At 38.4% G+C, this 23,025-nt stretch overlaps 1 protein-coding gene across 3 annotated transcripts in view; it reads left to right on the forward strand.

Annotated features, from left to right (window-relative positions):
• Positions 1–16,971, forward strand: part of AFF1 (ALF transcription elongation factor 1) — a 66,599-nt gene extending 49,628 nt beyond the window's left edge. For 2 of the 3 annotated variants that reach the window (XM_053462888.1, XM_053462906.1), the window contains 14 exons: positions 1,868–1,922; positions 2,130–2,167; positions 3,357–3,510; positions 7,178–8,086; positions 9,926–10,017; positions 10,413–10,653; positions 11,570–11,664; positions 11,782–11,845; positions 13,020–13,156; positions 13,422–13,493; positions 13,573–13,666; positions 14,078–14,121; positions 14,820–15,043; positions 15,634–16,971. In XM_053462888.1, the coding sequence (XP_053318863.1) occupies positions 1,868–1,922; positions 2,130–2,167; positions 3,357–3,510; positions 7,178–8,086; positions 9,926–10,017; positions 10,413–10,653; positions 11,570–11,664; positions 11,782–11,845; positions 13,020–13,156; positions 13,422–13,493; positions 13,573–13,666; positions 14,078–14,121; positions 14,820–15,043; positions 15,634–15,788 (2,374 nt within the window). In that variant the 3' untranslated portion in view covers positions 15,789–16,971. The remainder of the gene's footprint in view (positions 1–1,867; positions 1,923–2,129; positions 2,168–3,356; positions 3,511–7,177; positions 8,087–9,925; positions 10,018–10,412; positions 10,654–11,569; positions 11,665–11,781; positions 11,846–13,019; positions 13,157–13,421; positions 13,494–13,572; positions 13,667–14,077; positions 14,122–14,819; positions 15,044–15,633) is intronic. The other variant, XM_053462896.1, reaches the window with a different exon arrangement.
• Positions 16,972–23,025: the final 6,054 nt, after the last annotated feature.

The following is a 23,025-nucleotide window of genomic DNA, read 5'->3' on the forward strand; positions in this document are numbered from 1 at the left end:
TTTTTCTCGCAGCAAACTCCTGTACCAAGCTTTCCTATACAGTCAATTTCCTTTGCAGTCAATCCAGTCAAACAACTTTTTTGTTCAGTAAGATGCGGTTTCTCACGCACGGACCACACCTCCTCATCTACGCATGTAGTTTACTGTTCATGAAGCTTGGGTGGGGTTAGTAATCCTTTTCTAATGCATAGGATTTCTAACACTGACATCCAACTGGTTTCCAGTGGGCTCACACACTGTCCCAAAATACGCCGATCTGCCAAGACTCCTTTAATTTGTGTACACGTTTGTAGGATGCCTATTTCTTTTCTTAATATGTTCTTGGTCTTGTCTTGTATTCAGGATAACTGGCTTCCAATTATCCTATTTTATGGTTTTGATAATGGCAATCCTATTCTGTTGATATGCTCTACTGGCCCACTGTAGTAGCTCCATTCAGTAAAGTATTGCTGAAACATTATGTAGTGTGTCATGCCTTGTCTATCAGGGTGACACAAAGTGCGTTCTTCCATGCCAGTCCTGATAGAACGTCCCTTATGTAACAAGAGATATGTTCCAGTAATAGTCAGGTGCTGCAAACGCATGGCAGGTTCTGCCGTTGTAATGTTGCATAATGCTTACCACAGGTAGCATTATTGGCCCTATTCCCGGACTGTTAATTACTGTATCTATAGCTGATGATCCTCAATGTGCTTTTTTAAAAATTAAATATGCTGAGAAGGCAATTGCCCTTAGTACAGCCTCTGAAGTAGAGCAGACCACCAGACACTGATGTAGTATATTCTAGCAATAACTGATGAGACTTGGTATAATAAAGGGGAGGTACAATAAGTCCGGTAATATAGTAATTACAGTAGCCAAGCAGATGTTTACTTTTGAAGCGATGATGGGGTTGCAGTTTAGCCATTATTTTCTAGCTAACTGACCAAAACTGTAACTTAGCAAAGTATTTTGTTTCTACCTGAAAAGATTGTACCCTTTATGTGTATTGTTGTGGTCATGAGCTGTGCGCAGAGCTCTTTTCTTTTTTTTTTATGAAAATATGTAGGGTTGGCAACGTGTGGTAGGCTTTCTGAAAAACAATTGACGTCTGGGATATGTGCTCCTATCTCCACCGTAAAGCCTTTCCTTGCCTACCTCTGATTAAGTAGTGTGCTGGCATAGTATTCATACATTTATTGTGGAGCTTGTTTTAATAACATACACACGCTATTGGCAGAGGACTATTATAAGCTCAGGAAAGTTCTGGTTCTCTAAGGAGTTAACTGAGTACCTTTGCTGCACAGTCTATCCCATCGTACAGCGGTGGTTGCTGAAGAAGAAAAATGCTTTATGATTTGTTTTCATTAGAGTTTATTTAAAAAATAAAATACAGGGATGGTTTTGGCAGTAGCTAACCTCCGGTATCTAGTAAGCTGTTTCTGTTTTATTGTGCCAAAGACTGCAGTTATTATCTATAAAAGTGAATCTTTTCTTCTGCCATTTCTGATCTTCCCCTTCAATCTGTATAATACAGCCAACATACAAACGTATTTGTGTATGTAAAATAGCTATGTATATATGTAGTTGCGTAATTGTTATTTTGAAACTGTTTTATGCTTGAATGCATGTGTGCCTTCCACTCTACACTATTTATTACTTTATGGTTAATACTTTTCTTGCTATATATATATATATATATATATATATATATATATATATATATATATAGCGTTACATTTGGGATAGAGTTTTGGGTTATTAAACAGTAAAGAGGTTATATACAAAAGGGACTATCAAGGTGGTGACCCATGTCCCTATGTTTAGGATCTTAGTTAATTGTGGAGAGTGGATGGGATACGTTTCTAAAATGTTTTCTCATTCTCAGCAATCTGGAAGATGACCTCCATATCAGTGAAAGTGACGACAGTGATGAGGAAGAGGTATTGTTTTTTTTTGTTGTTGACTTTATAGTACTTTCTTTTTTCTTGGAAAACCATAAACTTGGCATCCTTGTTGTAGGTGCCTTCATCTTGAGTCAAGAGCTTCTTTACCAGTGTATTATGGCCTGGTTGGTGTAGTGATGCATTAGACGTCTTCAAAGATTTTATCTCATCATGTATTTATTTATTTATTTTTGTATTATGCAGGTCTCTGAAAAGCCGCCATCGTCTTCTGCCTCATCAAGGTAAGCTTGTGTAATTCTATTAAATGTCAGATTTGTTTAACCTGATTCTGAGCTAGCAACGTTTTGTCTGTAAAATACTTGGTGCTGAATTTAACTTTGTTGACTCTGTGTATCCCAGATGATTATGATGACTCCTGCACTTTACACAGCTCACTCTGCAGACATCCCTGCTTCCCCAGCTTGGCTCTGCCTATTTCATGTCTGCAGCATTGACCTGAAGGGAAAGACCTTCAGGTCTGCTTACTTGGGAGGCTTCTAGTTATGGAAATGAGCCACAGTCAATAAACTCTACTCAGCATCAGGACTGCTTGCCAAAAGCATATAGAAAAATTAGATGCACTGTGCAGTTAACATACATTTTTCAATTAAAACTAAGCATATGCAGCCCTAGAGGTATAAAGCACACATATTATGGGTGTGGGTAAATAATATTCCTCCCCTTTGGTAGAAGTTCTGGCATCCTTTGGTGGTTGGGGTGAGGAGAGGTAACTTATGTAAAGTAATTCATAATGCAGGTAAAATAGAATCTTGATTTCAAGTTAAGCATCAATTGAAAAAAATTACCGTATATTTACTGAAAAATAAAAGGCACAACATGTGCAGTTTTAATAAGTGATATTGTTGAGTTGTTAAGTGTTGTGAGGTAAAGGTACATGAAGTTACATATGCTAGTTCTGCCATATTACCCAGCTTCCCTGAAGCATTTTTAAACCTGAATTTAACGAAGTACCTCTAAAAACAAGTTTAAGAAACGTGGTTTTGTTTGTTCTTAACTGTCCCTTCATTTGGGTTGGAAAAAAGTTACAATTCTCTTGCTTTCGGCTTCCATAAATATTGCATAAAAATGTAAAAAAATAAATATCCTTCTATGGTTACTCTGATGTTAGTAATAACAACTTTGGTGTGTGTTTCCCTTTAAGTGTGATAAGATATGGCACCAAAATATGTGTCTGATGGCACTAGAAGTCACCAGCACTTGCTTTGGCATTTTATGATATATTATGGCATCATGTTTCCTAAAATCATTGTCTAATAAATGTGCTTTAGAGTGTAGAGTTTAAATTCTTGTAACAGGTTGTCTTTTTACTATTCAGTGTAAACATAGAAGGAAACGGCTTTTGCGTTTTCTATTGCTTTACTACCTTGTTATTGATAATTGTTGACTGAAACTTTATCCTGCTTGCTTTAGCATACTGCAATCTCAGGCTGGCAGTGTGGTTTCTGCGCATTCCGGTAGTGTGAACTCGGACAGCGGTGAATCAGACAGCTCCTCAGACTCGGACAGCGAAGGCAGCTCCAGCGACAGTGAAGTAAAAGTGCCATCAAGACCTGCTTCTCCAGAGGTACTACAAACAGAATTTGGGGTATAGATGCAGAATTTGTATGACCTCTCATGCAACTGACAAATTGTTAGGTAGTTTTTAAGCAAACCCAAACAACAGGATTGATATATACTATATTTTAGGTACAAGTCGCAGATTTTACATGGGATTATTGTAATGCCGCTCACATGTACTGTGTGCTAATCCTGTTCTATCCAGAGTTGTTGTCCCCTTACTCAATAGCCGCTGAGAGACAAACATACAGCATTGTTTATAATGCATTGCTCAGTGATGCACAGTTTTCATTTTGAAAATCTTATTTAACCCCTTAAGGACAATGGGTGGTCCCTAAACTCATTGAAAACAATGCATTTTGAGCCCGTACATGTATGGGCTTTGTCATTAAGGGGTTAAGGAAATGCAAAGGAGGCCATGAATGGTGGCCTTTTTTATATTGCTGTGCACTCTTACAAGTCTAACAGGTCCCTCTGTAGCCTTTTCACATGTGTATCTAGGCCATCAGGGCATATCCCACACCACACCACAGTTGTATTTGGTGTATATTTGAGTATGATAGTGTCCAATAGCTGGAGGTTTAATCTCAAGGCATATTTTTTATATTTCTGTGAGTTTTTTTTATCCGTAGATGGTACACAAGTGTTAGGCAACTTCTAGGGTACTTAGTTCTAATACTAGTTGGCATCTCTTTACTAACACTTTTTAATTTCTAATATCTCTAATATAACCTCTGACGAGTTTAAGCTTTGGAAGGCTATACTCTACTACTAGTTTGTTCAAATTTTCGAGTCATGCAAGACGCTGATCTTAACAGTCTTTGTTTTCTGTTTATGATCCTCTTCATCAACTCATCATAGTAAAATAGGTAATTCTGTTCTCAAGAAATAACATTACCTCTGAAACATGATTCTCGTGGAAAACGTTAGACAGTTGGTAGTTCTACCAGAGCCGGCCTTAGGTGTTCTGGCGCCCTGTGCGGACTACTCGTCTGGCGCCCCCCCATCCCAAAAAAAGAAAGGAATCAAAACTTGTAACAAAACCCCAATCACTATATACTACGCCAAACATTGATGTGGTGTAGGCCTACCACTTCATTGTCTGGCTTAGTAGTAGGGATGCACCGAAACGAATTCTGGACTGAAACCAAAAGTGCAGCATTTACCTGGCCAAAACCGAATATGACCCCCCCACACACACACCATAACACATAACAAAACAATTAAATAATATTTATATATATATATATATATATATATATATATATATATATATATATATATATATATATATATAATTAATTAACAGCAATCACATTCTTATCATGCCCGCAGATTCCAGGATGTACTCGTAGACTACTTGGCATGATAGGAGTATGATTGCCCTATGTACCCCGTCTCACTCCATTCTCCCTATCTACCCCCTCCTAACTATCTACCCTCTCCCTCTTTGAAGTTCACTTAGCTTTCAGAAGTCCTGCGGTGAGGGTGCAAGACCTCTGCCTCCGAGCTCTGCCACTGTATGGAACAGTATAGAGTGATGGGAGTTATGATGTACTTTAGAGCATAATTAGATCATGAAAAAGACATTGGAAATGGTACAGCATAACACCCATCACTCTCACACACTTACCAATCCACACACATACACCAATCCACACATATATACCAATCCACACATATACACCAATCCAATCCACACACATACACCAATCCAATCCACACATATACACCAATCCACACGCATACACCAATCCACTCCACACATATACACCAATCCACACACATACACCAATCCACACACATACACCAATCCACACATATACACCAATCCACACATATACACCAATCCACTCCACACATATACACCAATCCACACACATACTCCAATCCACACATATACACCAATCCACTCCACACATATACACCAATCCACACACATACTCCAATCCACACATATACACCAATCCACACATATACACCAATCCACACATATACACCAATCCACACATATACACCAATCCACACGCATACCAATCCACACGCATACCAATCCACATATATATACCAATCCACATATATATACCAATCCACACATATACACCAATCCACACATATATACCAATCCACACATACACCAATCCACACATATACACCAATCCACACATATACACCAATCCACACATATACACCAATCCACACGCATACCAATCCACACGCATACCAATCCACACATATACACCAATCCACACATATACACCAATCCACACATATATACCAATCCACACATATACACCAATCCACACATACACACCAATCCACACATACACACCAATCCACACATATACACCAATCCACACATATACACCAATCCACACATATACACCAAACCACACATATACACCAATCCACACATATACACCAAACCACACATATACACCAAACCACACATATACACCAAACCACACATATATACCAATCCACACATATACACCAATCCACACATATACACCAATCCACACATATACACCAATCCACACATATACACCAATCCACACATATACACCAATCCACACATATACACCAAACCACACATATACACCAAACCACACATATACACCAATCCACACATATACACCAATCCACACATATACACCAAACCACACATATACACCAATCCACACACATATACTAATCCACACATATACACCAAACCACACATATATACCAAACCACACATATACACCAATCCACTCTCACTGTCACTCTATGCTTTCCTACCTTTCCTCTTTCAGTTTCTTTGCCTCCTCGTCGCTCTTAGTTCTTCTGTCTTCTCTTCTTCCGGGTCAGAGGGCACGGAGACCGGTGGGCGCGGCTTCAGTGCTGTGCGCCGGGATCTGACAGCAAACCCCGGCGCACAGCAGCTGTTGCCGCGGGGATCACAAGGGAGCGGTATCGGAGGTCTGTTAAAGACCTCCGATACTGCTCCCTTGCGAGCCTGCTCCTCCAGCGGCGGACATTACTGTCCGTCTCTGGAGGGGTGCCGGGTGCCCCCATACTGACGGCAGCGGACCCCGCGGCGGCAGGGGCGTCGGACCGCGCTGCGGCGGACCCCGCGGCGGCAGTGGCGTCGGACCGCGCTGCGGCGGCGGCGGACCCCGCGGCGGCGCCCCCTGGAGTGTGGCGCCCTGTGCGGTCGCACAGGTCGCACACCCCAAAGGCCGGCCCTGAGTTCTACTATGACTTAATGTTATTGCGGATTGTGTATATTGCTGGATTTAGTGTTAATTTTCACTTTCCCCTATTGTAGTAGTGCCATGGAATCTGCTGGTACTCTGAAAACACGTGGTATAATGTAAAATGATTAAAGTTAAACATTTGCCTGGTTTTGCTTGTATGGTATAAACAAACATGGATTAAACCTGAATAGTACCTTATTTGGTCTAGTGTTTTTTTCATCAATTGCACTTTTTTTTTTTATTTTTTTTTTTATTTTCAGGTAGTCTGTTTTACCCAAATAATCATTAAAACAACTTTTTTTTCTTCTGAAAAATGTCTTGGTGTTATCCTTGAGAGTATAATTATCATCTGTTATTATTCTTGAGTGATGCTATATTAATCTATATTTTATTTTTCTGTATAATGATGGCGGCCTCACTCTTGTTTTGTTTCAGCCTGATCCCCCAACTAATATATGGCAGTTACAAAACTGGCTGAAGACACCAGCATCAACTGAAAACCATAGCAATGATGACCATGAACCACAAAGCCAATGGCTGGATAACAAAGGACAAGAAAGTCTTTCCCCCCCACCTCATGACTCTCCAAAGACTATTGAGCCTCATCCAAAAAAGGCCACATGGATTTCTCAAGAAGAAATTCAGAACAAAATGGCCCACCCAAATTCCTTGGCATCAAGGGAAGCAGTTATCCCAAGACAGACTGTTGGCATTAAGCAGCCCAGAAAACCCACAAAAGCCTTTCAACAGGAAGAGCCAAAGGCAGGTCATACTGGTCTTACTGTGGAAAGTGAACCTGCCCCATACAGGCCCAGAGACCAGCCTTCCAAAGAAAAGCCAACTGTGAAAACGAAAGGGAAACCCAAATCAAATGATTTTAAGGAGCCAAAAGCCAGCATTGTACATACCGTTGAGAAGAAGCACAAAAGCTCTCATAGTAGCAACAAGAAGTGTTCAAACTTTCAAACAGACAAAAAACACACTGATTATTACATACAAGAACCTTCCCCTAGCTCCAAGGAGAAAAGACAAAGCAAAGCTAATCATAGGACTAGTATCCGTCACCCAGCAGTTGTTGTGCGTGAAGACTTCCACAGGGACAAAGTGTTATTACCAATTGGAGACAACCGATTGCTGCCACCACCATCACGGAACATCCACAGGCCTCAAAATTTGATTGTGAAAATAGACTTGTCAATGCTGCTCAGGGTCCCTGGGGCACATGGGAAACTAAGCCATCCGAAAGGTCATAAAGAGATAAGGCAAGAATCTCACAGTAGGAAGAAAGAGGGGTCAGAGAAGAAAACCGGGCAAAATCATAGCAAAGAGCACAGCAAGAGAAAGGTAAAACAAAAATTATTTCAAATACGTATGTTTAATTGCATGTTTTTCATATGAATGATCCAGCAACATACATGATGTGTAGGCGTAAAGAAGAGAAAGAGGAGATGTAATATAAACTTTTAAATACATAAAGTGAGGGAAGTTTATTTCAATTGTGGAGGTCAGAATCTAAACCTAGAGAGTCAGAGGCTTAAATGTAATGTAAGTAGGTTTTACTTTACTGAGAGCGTGGTAGATTCAAGTAAATGCTTCCCAGCATAAGTGGTACAGACTAAAACAGTGAGGGAATTGTGTGCATGGGATTGGCACAAAGATCCTGAATCTAAGAAAAGACTAGCTGATTAAGGTATCAGGAAAAGCGAGCAGACTAGATTTTTGTTTTGTGTATGCATAAGTTCCCCCACATTCATGCCGTATGTTGCATATTTCTTTCCTTTTTTTCATTTTACCCTAGAGGTTTATCCTTTCTTTAAAGACCACCTAGTTTCTGATTTCCATTTTAATTAAATTGTCATTTCTTCCAATGGACAGTTGACCAAAGTTACACACCCAGATGTTTTTGAACACCATATATCAAGGAGTATATGTGCTACTACACTCTTTAGTATGTTAATCAAATAAACCATAGCAGACATTTCCTTGTTTCCTTTTTGTTATTTATCCTCGTTTTATATAAAACACAAACATTAAAGAATCTTTTTTTTTTTATTGTTAGTGTTAGTGTACTTAGTGTTATTGCCCAAAATTATTAAAATTATTAAAAAAGTGTCCCCAACACAGCAAATATTGACTAAAGCGGAGAAGGTGGCATAAGAGGAGACCTAATGACAGCAGCACATGCAGCCAGCAGTCCAAATTTGACTTGCTTAAATACCGTATTGGCCCGAATATAGGCCGCACTTTTTTCCCCCACTTTAAGACTTTAAAGTGGGGGGTGTGGCCTATATTGGGGGTCTAGCGCCGGGCAGGCAGCGGGGTTAGGATACAGATCCCCCGCAGCGGTGCAGGGGACCTGCATCCTACTGTCTGATACGCTCAGACAGACTCCCCTGCCGGCACTTTCCACGGGGGGAGTACCGGCACGGGAGGTTGTCTAAGCGCATCGCACGGACGTTCACAGGCAGAGCCGTTGCCGGTGAACGTCCGCACGATGCATTTTAACCCCCCCGACTTACCAGGGCAGACTCCCGGGTGTCTGAGTGCCGCACCGGGAGTTGTATACACGATGTGCATAGATGTCCCCCTCCGGCCCCGTAAGACACCCGGGAGTCTACTCTGGTAAGTTGGGGGGGAGGACAGAGTGGCAGCATATCTCGGGGGGAGGACAGAGTGGCAGCATATCTCGGGGGGGGACAGAGTGGCAGCATATCTCGGGGGGGGGACAGAGTGGCAGCATATCTCGGGGGGGGGACAGAGTGGCAGCATATCTCGGGGGGGGAGAGGACAGAGTGGCAGCATATCTCGGGGGGGAGAGGACAGAGTGGCAGCATATCTCGGGGGGGGAGAGGACAGAGTGGCAGCATATCTCGGGGGGGGAGGACAGAGTGGCAGCATATCTCGGGGGGGGGAGAGAGGACAGAGTGGCAGAATGTTTTTTGGTGCTTTTTTAAAGAAAAAAAACTTTTTCTTTAAAGAAGCACCAAACTTTTAGGGTGCGGCCTATATACGGGGGCGGCCTATATCCGAGCCAATACGGTAATTATTGATGTTAAAGGTCTGAGCATTGACCAATATTAGAAAAAAAAATTCTGAGGCTGAATTTAGTTACTAACCTGCTTTGTTTAGCAAGTGCGGTACGATGATCTAGGTTAATTAATTTAACTGATGCTTCCATGTTAGCAGGCAGAAGACCGGGAAAAAAATGAAGCACAAAAGAAAATAAAGATGGACGCAGGAAAAAAATCGTCTAGCCACAAGGAGTTCTCCACAAAGTGTGTAGCAGATGATCAGATGTTTATTCTTAAATTGTGTGTTTTGTCAAAGCTTCATAATGGTAGACAACAAGAGACCTGTATCACAAAAAATGCTTTTGCATTATTAAATTTGACATTTACAGACATTTTGCAATACTAAACTACTCGCCTCTAAGCTATTAGAGGAGCTATTTAGATGCACAAATATAACTATCCATTTATGATTTTTATCAACAACAGTGATATTTACACTTGCAGATTTTTTTCTTTTAAAAACTAGCCCCGGAAAGTCCCATCATTCTTTTGTGGCTTTGACAGAGATTGCAAGTGAAATTCCATCCCATGTTTCCCTTTTTTCATTTTTTTCCCCCCTTGTGTAATATATGTAGTAAAAGGCCATTTTTTTTTAACAGGGTGCCTAAAATCTCTTCGGAGAGCATTCACAAAGAGCATCTGCAGCCAAAGCAGATGTCCCCAACGCAGCACATATTGAAGAAAGCTGAAAAGGTGGCACATAAGAGGAGACCTAGCGAAAGCAGCACATGCAGCCAGCAGTCCACGACAAGTATAGGCAAAAGTAATCATAAAGATCCTTCCTCTTCCAAGCACAGGAAGGTTGAAGAAAAAGAGTCCAAACTTGTAAAGAACTGCAAGGTATATTTGCAAATCCTGGCAACCAGAATAATGAGACGTCGCTCTTAACTTGATCTAGTACCTGTTATCCCGGTTGGTGTATTTGTGTGTGTGTGTGTATATATGTGTGTGTGTGTGCATTTGAAAGAACGTTTGAATGTATGATTTTCTGTAATATGCAAAATTATTATGAAACTAAGCCTAATAGAGTAGGAAACAGCGGTGTAAAAAGGTGGAAGAACAGATTTTTGGGTGGTTTGTATGTGATGGGCTGAGACATAACAGACACAAATCCTGATATATTGCAAAGCAAGTAAAGGCATGCCCATGGATTCACTATACCTAATATGATAAGCGCTGTCAAACAATGCTGAAGGATGCCTTTTAGTTGGTTAGCATGTCCATGGCGTAAGATGCCCAGGTACTTATGGGATGGATGGCAAAGAAGTGCACGCAGGTACAGGCATTGGAAGCATACGTTCGCATGCTGTCATCATATTCTCCCTGCATCTGGTTTAACAAAGACCTCTGCAGTGCTCCTTTTGTGCCGATATACCATATAAGAAGTGATTGGGAGTCAGCATGAGGAAATGGTGTGGGGCTTGGTGGCCTTGTATGGTGTTTCTCATAGAATAACTTTTTTATAATAGGAATGGTAGAGGGTAATCCTTTTTTTTTTCTTAAACTGAAGGTAAATTAATAAATACAAATACTCGACTAACGATATTTCTTCACGTTTATTCCTATCTTGCTCCAAGCATTGTCACAGTGTGGTTTTGTTTTTTTATTTTGTTAAGTCTTACTTTACTGAAACAACTCACAGAATTTGTTTATTTTCTGTGTTGGTTGTGCATTGCAAGCTCGGGTGTATATATATTTACATCCCTTATTACTAATCCTAATACGTACCAACTTAATTCTTTATAAAAATTTGCAGGGTTCTACAGAAAATAACGCAAATCCTTTCCCAGTGCCTTCTTTGCCAAATGGTAATGCCAAGCTAACAAGACCTCAACTCAAGTTTGAAGAAAAGTATGTTTGTATTATTATTATCTGAATATTCACAAACCTGCCTAATATTTCCTGTTTTTTTCCCTGCAGCTATAGGATATTTTTTATGTTGTTTTTTTTTTTCTCCTCTTGCATTAGGTTACACTCGCCAGAGCATTATATGAAGGAGGCCAAGAAGTTAAAGCACAAAGCAGATGCTATGGTAAGCATTTTTGTTTGTTTGTTTATTTACCCCTTTTTTCTCCCTTCTTCAAACGGGAAAAGTGACTTTACTATATCATAATGCGGAAACTGATTGTGCCAGATTGTACCTGGCCTTTACAGCCACAATTAAATCCTCTACAGGACATGTCTCCCGAGGGATTAAGTATTCATCATTATTTCCATAAGTGATAAATACTTATTGCACATCACCTTACATTAATGGGCTTAATTTTAAATCCCACAAATATTAGATTTCCGTTTCCACAGTTATTATACTAATCTGAAAAGCCATTTAAGCAGGCTGCCAATAAAAATTCAATTTGTCAAACGATTCCCTAGTTAAGGGATAAACTCATTTGTATTCAGATGATTAATTAGCAGGTATTAACATGCTCATCCAAATAATGCTATAGCTAATTGTTTCCATATGTTTGATGGATCTCCCATATGCCTTGACATGGCTTGCTTTCAGTAAAGGCTTTCTTCTCACCCGTTCTTCTGGCCAGCTTTGAAGTGTATTTTTTCAATATCACCGGTGGATCTCTCTAGCGCCTTCCTCTCTAATACCTTCCTTGCCCAGTCACCCAGTTTTGATGGACCGCAGGAGTGACGTATTCCTTCCAATTTTATACTATATTTGACGGTGCACCAGCGGATGTTTGTGGTTTTTGGGATACAAGTATTATACGTCTTCAAGAAATTGTTTTGCAACTGCTTTATTTTTTTTTATACACTGATACTTTTGGCACATTTTAGAAACAGATATACAAATGCGCCATTATACTTCAACTATATTTAAAAAAAAAAGACCATTCCATTGATTGCCGTGGTGATGAGATCGCATTTTGTATATTAAACCACATATTTATAAAGAAATTGGGTTGTAGGAGAGTTTTTGTGGTTTGTAATAAAAACTTTTTGGATTTTTAAGTGTAGATTTTTTTATTTACCACTGATGTTTTTGATCTTTTGTGTAGACCATTGACAAAAAAATCTGAAATCCATTTTAATTCTGGGTTTTACAATAAAAGGTGTAAATGTTTAAATGTGACATTGGTTTCCTTCAGTTGCGTTTAATGTTTTGTTGGCAAAATAAACGATTGCTCTAATTTATCCATATTTATAGAAATGTCAAAATATTTTTTTATTCTCCTCTTTTTGCATCAATATAGTCAGACAAGATTGGGAAGGCCTTCAACTACTTGGATGCTGCAATGTTTTTCATAGAGTGTGGGATTTCAATGGAGTCAGACGTACAAGCCCCAAAATCTGCCTACACCATGTTTGCAGAGACCATTGATCTCATTAAGTGAGTAGAAGAGCTGTGGGTTTTACCCTTCTACACACACACTCACACACTCACACACACACTCTCCTCACCATTCCCTCTCCCTCACTTATACTTTTTACTGCTATAAATGTATTCATATTGTTCATAAAACTAGTACCATTCTAACAGAATTAGCATCTTCACCAATGTTAAGTTATGGGGCTGTTGTGGTTTGAGAATTAAAAAGTCGATCTAAATGAGTATATGTAAAACTTTTTTTTAATTTTATTTAATTTCTCTATAGATTTATAATGAAACTGAAGAACTTTGCAGACAGTTCCGCACCTCTATATGAACAAGCATTTGCTATCTTATGGTAAGTATTTTCCAGCCCCTGCTATATGAGAAGTAGTGTGTTTGATATTTTTATCATTTTTCTTTTTTCTTTCTTATAGTATGCGTTGCCAGTCCCTTCTCTATATGGCCATGTTTCGGTACAAGAAAGAAACTGCAGTAAAGTATTCACGCACTCTTGGAGAACATTTCAAGGTAAGCCTTAAAGGACACAAAAGTGCCCTCTTAGCCAGGGAATAAAATGCATGAAATGAACTGGCCTTTTAGGATTTGCGGTGTAAGACATAATACAGTGATGTCAGGGATAAACAGATCTGCCTCAAAGATGGTTGTATTAGTTATGCATTAACAAGTAATAGTGTTGTATATCTTGTGCAATGTACAGCTTGATTGAAAAAGTGTACAAACAATGGTAAATTACTTTTTTCCTTGATTGTACTTTTAAACGTTGTTGTGCCTTACTGTCTGGAAAAATCCAAATTGCTCAAGACTGCTTCTGTCCACTTAATTTAAGTAACTAGTTCTAAGAGTTTTCATTTTACAACATGGCTGACCCAACATATAAAAATAACTATTCCTATCGTAACTATAAATCTTTTGCCGTAGAGTTCCTGTCGAGCGGCACAGGCACCTTCTCCATGTGTTGTGAGGTAAGTTCAACATTAAAGTTGTAAATGCAGTAAAAATGTAATAAAAGAGCTGGATCTAGAAGAACAGTAACATTTGTGTCAATTGCTATAATTAAACTCCATCATGTAGGCTCAGAAAACTGTCCCATGAAGATTGGCTTGTGGACTAGTAGTTTGTTTGTGTGTTATTTTTTTTATAAGATATACCTTCAGAATCTACTGAGATTTAAAGCAATGGTACAAAAACTTAATAAGGATGATTGTGGCATCATATGCTAGACAAAAAATATATATTTTTTAAAATAAGTTTTTGGGGCCCTTTTAAAAGGAGTGGTTAAAAGTTAGGATTACAATATACAATTATAGACATCATCAAGCCACAATATCCGTTCCAGTTCTTCCCAAAGGGATGGGGATGTTATGGACCTTGCTTTGTGCAGGGTTGCACAACCTGGGGCACAGTCATGCTGGTATAGAAATTATATATATATATATATATATATATATATATATATTATATTATATTATATTATTATATATATAATATATGTGTGTGTGTGTGTGTGCGTGCGCATATGTATAATATATATATATTATACACACATACAATGCTGAACAGGCTTCTTTGGTTAGTTTGAGTAGGAGTACTTCCAGTCTTATTTTAGTAGCTTTTATTGGTATGATAAAACAATTCAATTTTACATTTTTATTTTTATTAGAATGTCTGGTACACCTTCCCCTCTGTCCCCAACACCCTCTCCCGCAAGTTCTGGAGGATCTCAGCCAGGATCCATTGCTAGCAATAGCGGAAGTCAAAACTCTTCAGTTACCATCCCCCAAATGATTCATCAAATAGCATCATCATATGTCAATATCACGTCATATTTCCTGTATGCTTTTGATATCTGGGAGCAGGCTGATTTGCTGTCAAAGAAAAATAAAGGTAAGACTTCCTAGTAAAACCAACATATTTCAGCAGGTCCACTTTTGCCAGATAGGTGAGAATGAATCAACTACTTTTTATTTTATTTATGTTTTTGATTAGTATCATGTCTTCAGGATCCTTGATAACTCTGGATAAGAACATTTAAAAGCCAGTGGTAGTTGGCATGCTATTGCTTTAACACAAACTGCCATGTATTTAAACATATTAACAAATACATTTGTTTAGCAATTTCAGAGAGAATTTGGATAGAATAATAAAAACTAATGAATGGTGCATTATCCTGATCATTTATACCACTACAAATTGAATTACTTTGTTGGACCTTTTCCTTTTTAATCTTCTTAAATATCCTTAATGATTCTGCATCAAAGGCTTGAGATGTGTTTATGACTTGAGAACCGGTATGTAAACTGCTCTGATGTAGATTATCACTTGACATTGGCAATACAAAAATATTTTGGTCTTTATGTAGCACTCTCCCCAATGTGGTGTAGTTAAAGCTCCATATGTGGGATGTAAGTTGGAGACAAGTTTTTGTATTCTTGGGTAACCTTTCTTAATGCTATATATATACCTTTTTATCTCAGAATTCTTTACAGATCTCAGTGCAGTGGTTTGTCCCCTCGCTCTGAACAGCACTATGAATGAACTGGTACACTACACTAGACAGGGTTTACATTGGCTGCGACTGGAAACAAGTATGATTTTAGATGGGGCTGGAGGGCGCATCCAGGCCCTCTGAACATTTTCGCACTTTGAAAGGCCATGGATATTCTGTGATTGGGCACATGAAAGGAAACTAAAGTGGGTCAAAAGGATTTGTTTAGAATCGACCCCTGCTGAACATCCATGTCTGACGGACTTACAAAGGAGACCTCAGAAGTAAAGAATGCCTATTGGGCTTATCATAAAAAATGTGCAATGTGTTATTGGAAAGGTCAAACACCTCAAGGTCTTTAAACATTTCTTTACTAAGCCAGCAGAGTGGTGAAGTCTTCTGGAAGAATCTACAGACATATCACTTTGTGGATTGTTTTAATGATAGGCCTCAACAGCAGAACAACTGGAAGAAACAAGACTATGATAACAGACTAATTAATGCCAATAATAGAGAAACTGTTGCAAAAGTAAAATAATAATAATAATAATATGGTTTCCCAAATACAGCATTGAATTTTTGTAAAGAAAGAGAAAATATATATGTGTAATATAAATTTTTTTAAAAAGCAAAAATCCAGGGAATTAAACATGACCAGGCAAAGTTTGCTAGTGCTCCTTATGGACATGTCCAGGTTCAATGCTCTGTGCCTTACACAAGTATACTCGTAGGAAACTGGTCATGTATTTATTTCCTATGCAAACTTATTTGTTGAGAAAAAAAAATCCTATTTTGTGGCATGGTTATAAATCCATGTGCGTTTGAATAAGGGAGGGCCACTGCTTTCTTAATAGTTTTGCTTTCTGCTAGTGATTTTCTAAGCAATCAGGATACTGCATACATTCTGCCTATTCGCTTGGCCTTAATAAGGAAAACTGGGTGAAGTATAATTATTTTGCATATGAATTAACGCTGCCATCAATCCTAGAGGTCTACACCCACCATCACTGCCGTGCTTCCACATACTAATGTTTCAAATACTCAAGTTTGTGTTTGGTCTTTCAGAATCAATTTTTTTCCCATTTTACTAAAAGCATTTCTAAATATGACGACGATGTGTCTCCCTTACCCCACCCCCGCTTTTTACTATCTCAATATATGTACTGGAAGTTAAAGGGTAGAACATATGCAATGCAGTGATACCATTATTACAATATTTGGGGGGGTTTAAATAAATGGGGGCATCCTTACCTGCTGCTGTTTTTAACTTAAAAGGAACACTAACATTCCCAGAATTTTTTTTCAAAACAAAGCTGTAACTCAAAAATGTGGTTTCCATTCGGCAGGGCTTTGCACCTTTGTTAATTTGAACTTCACCAAGTTCCACAAATCCTTTTTTACAGGCACAGATAGCACTTAATTAAATTGCAGGACATGGTAGGAACAGAAATGTCTGCAAGGAATAAAAACTCTTCATACTGGTGATGCTTTCTCGTGTAAGTGTGTCATAAGCATAGCCTTCTCACCTGACTTGTTCTGTGTACCTTCAGCTTACACATGACATTTTAGAAGATATGGTTGTGTTTTGCTACAAGGATTAAATATTAATAGCAAACTGTTAGCTCTGTGGAATCAAATCTTCAATTACATTGATGTGTGTGGTAACATTATATTGGTTGTTCTAGCTTAATTGTGTTAAACCAGCATGTTCTGTGACCATGTTCTGGTACATAAGCCTGTACTCCTGGGAAGTGCATGAATGTATGTAACATGCCTATGAAAATGAATGAGGAATAGATCTCATTGTCTCACTACTTACTCAAAAATCATGTTGTAGCTCATTAACATAACGCTGCATATAACCCCTCTGCATGTGCTGGTGCTTACGCAGCCCCTTTCATAATTCTCCTCTAAAGAAGGTGATCATTTCTTTTTAACTTCCTGTGTTACTTTTTGTTTATTATTTTACTATTGGTCTATGTGTTAGTATGGGATCTGATAAAATAGTGTGTAACAAAAACAATTTACTACTCTGTGCTTAACATAGACAGGAAGTACATGGTAGCCTGTTTCATCTCACAAACAATTAACAATTTTATCTTTTTTTTACATAAAGTAGCCATTTCTAAATACACGTTAGCCACCTTCACCATTAAACAAGTAATGTATTCTTCCAAGTACAATACTCCTCTTCTCTTATGTGTGTCTAGGTTTGAACTCCTTATTATAGTGATGGGTACTGACCATTGGCTGGTGTCCTTGTATAGACTTTATTCTATCCCAAATATCAACATAGTGTTTCCAGAATCTGATAACTTACTGTTGTAGTGTATAATAAATGTCATGCCCTGCCATGCAATACAATATGGTCACATGCCTTTAATAATGATCTAGGTGCCAAACGGATCTTTTGACTACTACTTTTGAGTAATGGATATTTCTGGCTATGTGTTACCCTCATGTCATGTGCGTTCATGTACAGGGTCTCATTAGTAACCATATCTCACTGTATAATTTAGTATTAATGCAACCAACCACTCTGACTGTCTTAGAGATGAGCTATGGTAATTCTAAATAGAAGCATGTTAAGTTTAAAAAGAGGAGCATCGCCAGTACTGAATAAACCTAGACATACCATTTCCTGTTATATCTTTAAAGGCAATGGCTGTTCTTGCATAAACCATCAAAAACAAAATTGATGTTTATTGTAAATATGTAAACACACAGGTTCAATAACATTCTTGTCTCAGAAATAACACACAGACTTTGACAATTCCTAAACATGAATTCCACTCCAAATTTGTTTTCACAAGCTGCACTTAAAGGGAAAACAGTTTCCACCACAGTCCTGCTGCAGTGCCTTATTGCATACTTGAGGATGTTGGCCAAAGAAAAATAAAACATAACTGTGAATACGTAGTATTATATTTACAGAGAGGCAGACTTTAACCTCTTTTTTTCCTAGGTCCCATTAACACTTTTTTTTTTTTTTTTTTTTTTTAAGCCCACGTTTTTTTGTGTATGATAAATATTGTTCATAACAATTCCAGCAACTACTGACCTGAAAATAAAATGTGATTGGTGAGTTAAATCTGCAGATATGTTAGTGTCTGTTAAACTGAATTTTGATGGCAGTTTACTTATGTTTCCTCCCTCAATTAAATTTTTGGTGTGATTCGCTCCTTATTTCATATTGTAATAATATGTGCAATGGGAAGATGTGCAAATGAAGCCTTCAATGGAGATAATGTATTTTTTAACTACTTTCAGGAATAAAATTACATTCTGGGGCTTTTGTGAATATACTACAGCTGCCTTGTACAGTTCTTTAGAGCAAGAGAGACTGAAAAAAAAGATCTGTGATTTTTGTTTTATTATATTTTCTTTTATTTAAAGTAAAACAATACATCTATGTGAATTCTCCTTCCAAAGAAGCTGTGCCACTCATATTTTGTTTATGTTGTCTGATAATTTGCTGTAAAAAAAACAGAAACAGAACTTCAAATGATTTATCCTTTCTTTTTTGGCAAAGAGATGTCAGGAATGAATCTGTAAATAAAATATCAAATATATTTCTATGAATTGTTTCATTTATTGACTTGTTCTTTACAACCTCAATCCGTTTCTTTTCCTGTTTTTTTTGAGTGAGAGAGGCTGAATATTTAAAGCATGAGAGTTTTTAAAAATCTGCTCAGTTTTTGCTATATCGATTGTGGTGGTGGTGTTTCACCTTGTTCCACATGACCATTCATATCTAATTTCCTATTAAAAAAAAAAATATATGAAAAATAAAAAAAAAATTCTGAATTTTACCTGAAAAATCTTACTCGTCCAAAAAAAGCTAATAAAAAACCCTGCTAAATAAATTCTACTATTTATCCTGAGTTTAGAAATACCCAATGTTTTTTATGTTTTGTTTTTTTTTGCAAGTTATTGGGCACGTTACACGTAGTACACGTAGGGTTTTTGCTATTTTAAAACCTTTTTTTTTTTTTCTTCTTCTTCTCCAAAGCTGGTCATTCTGCCCCATGTGCTATTTCGGGTATCTTTGAATCTGGCCAATGCAATTTACCCCATCAAAGCATATATTTTTGAAAAATAGACACCCCAAGGTATTTCAAATGATAGTATTTAACCCTTTCCATGCATGAGATTCTACCACCAGCCTTTACGAAACTGGTAGTAATTTTTTTTGTATTTTTTTCCACAAATTGTACTTCGGGTATGAATTTATAGCTCCCCAATGTGTGTTCGGCAACACCTCCCGAGTACAGTGATACCACCCATGCATGGGTTTGTCTGGTGTTAGGGGTTAAAAGTCCACATTTGGGATGTGCGCCCCCCCATTCTGGTCAGTCTGTGCCTATGCCCTGTCTTTGAGCCTGGTCACTCTAATTTACCCCATCAGAACATTCTTTTTTTTTTTTAATTGGACACCCCTTTGGTATTTGAAATGCTTTTACTTTAACTCTTTCCATGTCAAGATTTTTTGGGAAGATACAGCGCTAATTTTAGCACTTGCTCAAAACTTTATTTTATTCTTTTTGGACTTTTTTTTACATTTTGCTGGAACTGGATTGTTCCTCTGATGCATAATTATTTTTAAATGTTAGCACTTTTTTAAGCTTTTTTTTCCCCCCCATTTTTTAAATATTTTACTAATCACATTGTGATTAGAAAGCTGGGCTCCATTGACTTGCATGGTTGGATGCAGTACCTGTATTCAACCTGCAAGTGGAGCCAAAGTTCTCTAGAGGGTGCACAGACAGCCTCCGTTACTCCCCTTCACTTCCGCTGGGGCTTCTAAATCATGTGATGCTGGCGCTGCATCGATCGTAGAAGCCCCAGCAGAGCTGCACGTCACAGATATAGGGACACAGAAGTGGTGAAAGGGGGACATGAATAAAAGAGTGGATGAGAGCAGTCACAACCGCCACTGCGAGTGATTTTGGCACTCGTAAGATGGTGGCGCGTCTCCAGACCCTCTAGAGCTATGCGCACAGACAGCCTCCGTTACTCCCCTTCACTTCCGTTGGGGCTTCTATGAAGCTGCAGTGAAAGTGCCTGTCAGCAACGGAGGTTCACAAAACACCAGGGAGTCGGGAGAGAGGCAGAGTGGTGTATGGGAGGGGGGAGGAGGCAGAGTGGTGTATGTGAGCCACCCTCCCATACACCACTCTACCTCCTCCCTCTCCCATACACCACTCTGCCTCTCTACCCGACACCCTGGTGTCTTGTGAACCTCCGTTGCTGACAGGAGGCAGAGTGGTGTATGGAAGAGTTATAGTGGTGTATGGGGGGGTATAATGAATTTCAGGGTAGCAATTTCCAAGTTCACAATAGAGGATATTGTAAGTTGATCTGTTCTTATCTAGATGTTTTCTTTGATAATTCACATTGCTTCATTGCTATAGTCAAAACTGGTAACTTGAAAGAGCTGGCTGACATGAGTCCCTTACAGTAAATGTATTATACTAAATGATTGACTATACATATAAAACGTTTTAAAAAGAGAGCATTATTTGCCTTTGGGGAAAAAAAAAACTCCCAATATATAATCTGTGAGTTGGCACACCAAGAATAAAAAGGACATTATGGTTAAACAAAACATATATGTAAGGGTGACCAATACAAGATGTGTGGAGAACAATGTTCTGGAATTTCTAAACTGGAATGTTGTTACTTTAGAGCAAAATTCTATGTGTGGAGGAAAGCCAACTCCCTTTTGTCTTTAAAATACAATCACCAGTGAAATATGGAAGTACTGAATTTCTTTAAAGGGAAACAATCAAATGTTTTATTAAAAGTATCAGACAGAGTTTTCAAAGACATTTTGCTGTTTTCTTTTAAGGTACTCCTAGTTTTCCCCCCATTATATAATGTTTTTAGATCGCTGCATATGAGCCATTTGTGTGTATTAAAGCCTTTGTATCTTGGCCCTATCTACACATTGTCTGTGCTAAACAATAAAATGACTCAATCACCCAGCCAGACATTCTGACTGATGAAAGTCTAAGGGCCTTCATTGGTTTTGTCATAAAATTTAGCTCAGTTAGGTGTCTGAGCAGGGAAAGTCATGCAAAATATAAGCTGACTTCATATAATGGCAGCATGCAGTGTCCAGGTCTACAGATATAGTAAATTTATTGGATTAAAATTAAAACCAAGATTTATTCAATGCTAAACAGCTTTCAGATATACACCGGTTTATTTAATATATAAAAAAAAAATCCCATAGGATTTCCCCTTTAAAGTCGATCAGTCACTATTCCAAAATTCTACAATTTGCAATTGAATACACTAAGCCAAAGTACAATATAACAGACCATAGACCACAGTTTTCCTGAGGTTACATAGCTCCTTAATTCAAAACCGATACACTATATCTTGTTTGAGTGAAATAATTACAGATAAAAGCCATGTTTGTGATTGTTCCCTTTTCAATGACTTATCTTAGACTGAAGGAACAGGTCCTGGAGAGGGCTACATCACAGAACTCCACAGCGGATTGTGGGTTATGTATTTGGTGCAGACCTCTGTAGTACACGTCCCTTGCACTGCATAGCCTTCTAAGGGGATCCCCAGGATATGACATCACAAACAGTACACATCCTGCTCAATGAAGAGATACTGTAGGAATCCCCACTAAAGGATAAATGCAATGTGGTCTCATAATTTGAACCTGGAATGGGTTTTAGGATGATGATCTAGGTCTGGCCTAGGGCACCACCCCTTATAACTCCATCACTGTCACCTATGATTCTAAACGATAGTGGATAGGTAAAAGCCTTGCATAAGCTATATCATGCACTACAAGGACCAATTCAGAAAGGTGATAATGCAGCAGCAGTGGTAGACGCTGACAGATATACACATTCAGCCCCACAGTACTGATCAGAATGACACTGAATTTCCCCCAAAATTAGAAACATATCCAAATAATTGATCTCTCAGAGTAAGGAAGGCGATTGAGCTGCAGCTGTAGTAAGGCATGTGGCCTGGCCAGGCATTGGCAGTAGATAGACACATGTAACCCCTTGGTACAGGACTACATTTCTCCAATATTTAAAAAATTTAAAAAATGATCTCCCAGAGTAAGGAAGGCAAGAATGGAGCCGCAGTACTAGGGGTATGTGGCTTAGCATGCCCCATTTGTGCTACATGTCACACACCTTACGGAATGCCACTCCAAGTTTCAACATTTTTATGGGCCAAGTTGCCCATTATGTTTGAGTTGGCTGAAGTACTTCACCCCCCCCAGAGAGAATCTTTTACAACCAACGAGTAGGATAGTACTTATTTATTTATTTTCTGTTTTTCCATCATTGTAATTTGTATATGTTTTTCTACTCCAAGGGTATGGTGATGATGTTAAGACAAA

This window comes from Spea bombifrons, chromosome 1 (genome assembly GCF_027358695.1).
Source record: "Spea bombifrons isolate aSpeBom1 chromosome 1, aSpeBom1.2.pri, whole genome shotgun sequence".
Lineage (NCBI taxonomy): Eukaryota > Metazoa > Chordata > Amphibia > Anura > Pelobatidae > Spea > Spea bombifrons.